At 31.2% G+C, this 7,500-nt stretch overlaps 1 protein-coding gene across 1 annotated transcript in view; it reads right to left on the minus strand.

The window, feature by feature from the left end:
* The window catches only part of LOC137658529 (uncharacterized), a 99,886-nt gene that overhangs the window by 85,242 nt on the left and 7,144 nt on the right, over positions 1 to 7,500 (minus strand). Inside the window, exon 2 of the mRNA XM_068393375.1 lies at positions 1,734 to 1,819. Coding sequence (XP_068249476.1) covers positions 1,734 to 1,819 — 86 coding nt within the window. The remainder of the gene's footprint in view (positions 1 to 1,733; positions 1,820 to 7,500) is intronic.

Consider the following 7,500-nt stretch of genomic DNA (forward strand, 5'->3'; position numbering starts at 1 on the left):
TAGGGTGAGTTTTTGTACTTTTTCCAGGAACGTCTTCTGAGTACTTGGCGACTGATCATGATGACGACTTGATTTTTATACATCTTTACTCTCGGATGCTGTTTCGTAATTTGATACCAATCGGCTTATTTCTGGTCCAGCAACCATCCATCTTCGAAGAGCAGACGGATCCTCTGTCAGGCCAATAGCTCCCCCGTCTCCTTTGATGAGTGCATGATTTTGTTCATGGGCTTGGTCAATAGCCATTGATGAGAAGCTCCTCTCTGATTTGTGAACAACGAAATTCCCCTCATGGGATTCTCTGGCAACCTCTGGGTGTTGCCTCTCTAGGATTAGCATATCACGAAGATGAACTGAAACCCATCGTGCGTAATTAACATTGTTGTTTGCAAAGAAGTATGGCATCAGTTGGGGTATTTTTTAGATAAAAAGAGCTCATCCTTTTTACCACCCCGGCATTAGCAGTCCTTTTAAGGGGCAACAATGAATTATTTATCTACTATTTATTATTATTATACTTTATTATTTTATCATTTTTACTAACATTTATTAATCTTCTACTCTATTTATCAAATGTGGACTTATAGGCAGAAAGCAATGGTATTCATGACTGTTTATTAATGCTTCTTGATGCTGTAAGGTTATAAATAGTATTTATTTGTGCAGAGAATCTACCTTATTCACCAGAGATGCACCAAAGAAGGCAAATATATCAATAATTTTGCACCAAGATGTGAAACATTGAGCGCTTTTATGGTTTAACATTGTTTTTCCATTAACTGGCGGCCATCTTGGAAATAATGGCCGCCATCTTGGAATTCTTGATGGCTAGCACTTTTTTCTTGAAACATGACCTACATAGCACATTCACACCAAATTTCATGCTTGTATCACCAAATGAATGATTCTAGTCAAAATCACACTTTAGCTGCTCCACTATTAAATGTAAAATAATTTCTTTTTAAAACCATAGCAAGGCAAATTTACGCCTTTCTCTTCTTTCAGTATATATCTCAGTCAGCGATACATTGAAATATTGTTCGTTTTTATAATAGAATGAAATAGAATAAAACAATTGAGAAGAAAAACAAAACCAACATAGATAATAAAATTAATTTTGCAAGGTTAATTTCCTTATAATAGGAGCACAATCTCTACTTTCTTTCGAATTATTCATTCAAATTAGGTCGATTTCTCTCATTTCCAATTAATTTTTGAGGCAGGAAATCCCCTGCCTCAAAAATTAATTGATTAACTAAATTTCTATATTTGCCCTCAGTCAAGAAACTTTCTGACTACTTTGTAACCATGTTGAAGCAAGACCAGGAGCAGGGTGTATTTGTGTCTTCAAAACGCCTAGACGTCCGTATCTTCTTGATAAAAATGAGACTTATAAAAACCTCTCGTTAATATCACGTAAATGAAAACTTTTGATTATTGACTTTGAGTTAATCCATCAAAACGCATTTAAAACAAAAAATGAAAACTAATCTTTGTTACTTATCAAGGACACGTATACTGTATTTTTCATGAAATTTGAAAGACAAAGAAAGACAGCGTATTGATGATAAAAATAATCAATAAACCTCTCCTCATAATGAAATGCCGTAAACCTAAGAAGACAAAAACAAAAAATCCTGCAAAAAATAACGAATCCCGTAAAAATACAAGTATTCTACAATCTACGCTAAATAATAATGATTTGATGCGAAAAGTAATTAACGCTGACTCACCCATCCTGTGTTGCAGGTACTGAATGACGTGTCTGTCTCATCGATGGGACCTCCTTTGCAGGGAGCATTGAGGAGAACCACAGTACCTGAAACCAAATGAAATACAAGAGTTAGTCTCGAGTTGTAGAGGGTATATGCCTTGCAACACGAAATCACGTCAATTTCAAATTCCCTTATGAAATCAAGATATAAAATATATTTGCCCTTGGTAGAGTATTGTTACTATTTTTGCTTCAGTGTATTAAGAGTTTGTGTATTCCATTTAATAAAAGCATTACTTCTGCATCTACTAGCTGTAAAGACTTTTCATTTGGCACGCATAGTCCACTCTAATCTTGAGGCTGATTGACGAATGACAACAAGGTCAAGGCCATATTTGAAGGTTAAAGGACAGAAACTTCCCGTAAGGTACGCATATTTCATAAGGTTAATGAAGCCAAGAAGGATCGTATTTGAGATTTAAATCCATACTTAAAAGCCAAAGGTTAAATAGGAGTAAAGCATGAACTTTAAGATGATCTTATTTCATGTGATGACTAGGATCCTACCATTTATTTAAATATAGTGAGGAATTTGGAGCAGATTCTCCCCTGACATTTGGAATAAATATTGCAAGAGCAAGCTTTTTTTACCAGTGAACTGAGATAGAAGTCTTTCCGCTCACCAGTAGTTTTACAATGCTACGCCTAATACCTACAGATAATGCCAGATAATATGAACTATTTATTTGTTTTAGAGACAGCGAGGTTGTCTATGAATATACTGAAAAGTACCTTTATTGTTAATGATTTTACCAGGTCGCTCTTTTAACCATCATTAAAGGGAGGAGATTAACCATAAAAACGAATCAAACTCAACCTCAAGTTTGCCATTTCTTCATTATAAAATGCTTGATAACCATTGCATAGTCCTTAATATAGTCCTTATGGTAGATTCAATAGCCCCTGTTTTAATTACCAATAAACCCAATATGTGCAGGGATCCAGTATATATCTAAAGCTTACCACTTGAGAATAACATATCTTAAGGATCCCTTTAATTATGATAACATTGTGTTCTTATGTCTATAGTCCTTGCAGGCTACCATGGAACTTCTCGAATCATTATAGATAAGAAAAAAATTGAAGTTTGTTTACCTTTATTAGTTTTTTAATAATTATTGTTAAAATATAGGTGCTAGTTCAATCGTAATATTAATATTTCAATTGGTAATGAAAATTGATAGGTGGCGTCTGAGTATACTGTAGCGAAATCAACACACATCAAAGTTTTGAAAACAACAATAAATAATGCATAGTGAGGTCCTTGTATACATACACGTATATATATATATATATATATATATATATATATATGTGTGTGTGTGTGTGTGTGTGTAAATATATATATATATATATATATATATATATATATATATATATATATATATATATATATATATATATATATATATATATATATATATATATATGTGTGTATATACATATATATATATATATATATATATATGTATATATATAAATATATATATATATATATATATATATATATATAAATAATATAGAGTAATCAACTCTCCTTTTATGTTAATGCAAACACATACACACACACACACACACATATATATATATATATATATTTATATATATATATATATATATATATATATATATATATATATATATATTTATATATATATATATATATATATATATATATATATCATATAATCCGATATTTCCAGTCTAAGTCCACTTGTGCTCTTAAGTTCACCTTAATTCTTTTTATGTTACACTTGTAGATTAGAGTAGAATGTCCTCAATGAATAGTTTTCATATATATATATATATATATATATATATATATATATATATATATATATATATATATATATATATATACTGTATATATATACATATATATATATATATATATGTATATATATATATATATATATATATATATATATATATATATATATATATATATATATATACATATTACATATAAACCTGCTTAGATAGGCTGCCCTAATATTATGCAATGTTTTACTAGGAAATAGTACTTCAATATTCACTCATCTAGAACATTCCTGAACTAGAAAAAAACGAGTATCCGTACATAAGGAATCCATCCACGAAAAATAGAACTCTGAACACAAGTCACATGAAAACACTCACCGGTTGAAAACATGTTTCCATTCAAATCGTCGTTTCGCCTCCATAAACTTTCAACTGAAATTCACCTATCCAGTAATTTGCCTTTATTTCTCATTACTTAGAATACGAAAACAAAATACTGCCGAGTTAAAGAAACACACTACCATAATGTTTACAAGTCATATACCGATTAATAATGTAAAATATGCCACAAACTTACAGCAGATCCTAGCGAAAACGTTTCCACGGGACTATCGACAAAATAAACACAATTTTGACAGGAGATACACTTCTCTAGTCCTTTGCTTGTACTGTTTTCTTTCTCCATATAAACACGAAATCTTGTTGGATTTCAAGAAATGCATAAATTCGTACATTTCATCGTCAAACACCTAAAATATGCCAAAATCTTTACCAACCTATCGATAAAAATATATGCCTTGAGCTTTGACAGGTTTCACAGATGTATAATAGCGTGAGTCGTTTCTTACAAAATCATAACAAAAGCTAATGTTTTCATTGGTCGCTATTCTCTGAGGTGGAATGCGTCAACCAAATAGAATGATGGAATTATACAGAACTGAAGTGACCAGACCACGAAAGTTTCTAAAATAAAATGTTCAGTTCCATTGATAATCGTCCTCCAATATACTTTTTTAAAAGAATCATAGATCAAATGGTAAAAACTATATGAAATGAAAATTGAAAAGAAATATGATTCTTATCATTTAGCATTTAAAAGACAAATATGCTTCATGGGCAATCATTCTATTTAAATGATCTCCGTCTAATTATTTATCAACAACTAGTAGTTTTAATTTTGAGTAGATCACTCTCACAACCGTACAGGTTATACTCGAACATGAACTTGTAAATGAAATTTAGAGAAACATCAAGTGATGTCTGGTGGAATATTACCCAGTAAGATCCAACGAAGAATCCCTTCAGATAATAATGCCTGGACATCAAATTAATTGTTCCAGGATGTGCAGGAAATATTTTGAACAACATTGACTATCCAGTTGCTTTAAATCTGGTTTTACGCTCTCTCCAAGAAGTACAGTAGCAATATTGACGTCGCTAGTTACCTAACCATGTCATCATTGTGGCAGTGACTACGTGAGGCAACAAATTATCTGAGTAAAATAGAGCCTTTTTTACTTAGCAATTCAGACTTTAAAAGCTTATTTATAACATATGTGTCCTTTACTGTGTCCTTCACTTCTGCTTCGTTTGCAAACTCTATGGACCCATTCTGTTATTATTTTTGTCCATCTACTATTTGTCCTTCTCATTATTTGCCCTGCCCTCGTCCATTTCTTTTTTCTTGTTTGTGGTTAGAATGTTTATTCTTCTCTTGTAGTTTATCTATTTCCTCGTTTCCTTTCCTCGCTGGGCTATTTTTCCTTGTTGGAGCGCTTGCGCTTATAGCATCTTGCTTATCCAACTACGGTTATAGCCTATTTTGTAATAATAATAATAATAATAATAATAATAATAATAATAATAATAACAAGGATGGCCAAACTTATGGACGTTTTGCTGGACCGTGACCTTAACCTTTAACCTTCCAAAATTTAATAATTTCCAGCTCTTTTCATAACAGTTTAAACTCCTTGCAAGTTTTCATAACTTTACGATTAAAATTGTGGCCGTATGGTTGATGACCGGAATTTGATCTTTTGCCTGACCTTGACCTTAAGCTTGAGTTTGACCTTCGACTGTAACTTTTATTAGTTGGCAGGGATTTTCATACACTCAAATATGAGCCCAGTTTGAAGTCTCTGGAACAACGATGTTCAAACTTACGCTGATTAATTGAATTGAACATTTTGCTTGACAGTGACCTTGACCTTTGACCTAGATCTTCCAAAATTTTATTATTTCCAGCCTTTTACATAACAGTTAATCCCTACAAGTTTCGTTACTCTACGATTGAAATTGTGGCCACAAACAAATACACACACAAAAACAAACACACAAACAGGGGGTAAAACATAACCTCCTTCCATCTTCATTGGTAATGTAATAATAATAATAATAATAATAATAATAATAATAATAATAATAATAATAATAATAATATCCTCTACTTGAGTTTGCTCCCGTATCCATGTTGCTCTTTTACAGTTTTTTAGTTTGTGTTAACCCCATCATTATTCTTTCTATAGCTCGTTGAGTTGTAACTATCTTATGTTCCAAGTTTCTGATGCATAATTTAATGCTGATAGGATAATTTGATTAAATATATGTTTTTATAAAAAGGGTCTTATTTCTTTTCATAATCAAATTTTGTGTACCTTAAGCACTCTATCCGATGCTTATCGTTCTTTTAATTTCGGTCTCATGTCCTGAGGAAACACTTACTGTCTGTCCTAAATATGTATACTCATTAATAATCTTTAGAGGTTCGCCCATAACCCTTATTTATTGTTTGTGCATTTTCATTGATCATTATCTTAGTTTTACTCATATTTAATTTTAGGCCTACTTTCTGCTTTCCACATTCAAATTGTCTATCATCTTTTGTAATTCCCCCCATGATTCACTAAATAGAACTGTTATCTGCAAATCTTAAGTTGTTAAGCTATTTCCCATTAATGTTGATTCCTACATCTTCCCAATCTGAACTCTCTAAACCTTCTAGGCATGCTGCGAATAATTTAGGAGATGGAGTCTCCCTTCTTACTCCTTTCTCAATCGGAATTTTCTCACTTTTTTTAAGTAGCTTTCGGATTGTCCTGTATTCGTACAGATATCTTCAAGTGTTCTAATATGAGATATAGCTATTTCTTGTGTTTGATGGGCTTTCATGAAGTTACTGCTGAAGTTTTCACAGAATTAAAAGTGTTCTCATACATAGTGGTTTATCATACTCAGTTGAATTTTCCATTACTATTTCTTTCGAGTTAGTTAGTATCTTAGAAGAGATAGAGATTCGGTGCCACTTTAATAGCAGACTAACAGCAAACTATGATCACTTCTGTGGGATAATGCCACCTGATACAGCTATAGAAAGGATAATATTCAAATTATCATTTGGAAAATTTATTAGTGTTTTAAGACGCACACACACACACGCACACACACACACACACACACACATATATATATATATATATATATATATATATATATATATATATATATATATATATATATGTGTGTGTGTGTGTGTGTGTGTGCATGTATGTATATGTATGTGTTTGTGTGTATGCATATATATGCACACACATGCATAGGCACACACACACACACACACACATATATATATATATATATATATATATATATATATATATATATATATATATATATATATATATATAGATAGATAGATAGATAGATATATATATATATATATATATATTTGTATATATATATATATATATATATATATATATATATATATATATATATATATATATACGCACATACGGTTTGCTGTACCGTTGGTCCTCCTACAAGCTACGTTAACAAAAGTCACATAAATCTGGCTTCAAAGATGTCCGGCTACCGAGTTTAAGATGATTACTGTTTTGTAACATTGGTGTCGACTACCGCTGTCGAATGTCTTGGCTTTCTAAGACAAGTTATATCACCGACTA

The sequence above is a fragment of the Palaemon carinicauda genome, chromosome 1 (genome assembly GCF_036898095.1).
Source record: "Palaemon carinicauda isolate YSFRI2023 chromosome 1, ASM3689809v2, whole genome shotgun sequence".
NCBI classification, from domain to species: domain Eukaryota; kingdom Metazoa; phylum Arthropoda; class Malacostraca; order Decapoda; family Palaemonidae; genus Palaemon; species Palaemon carinicauda.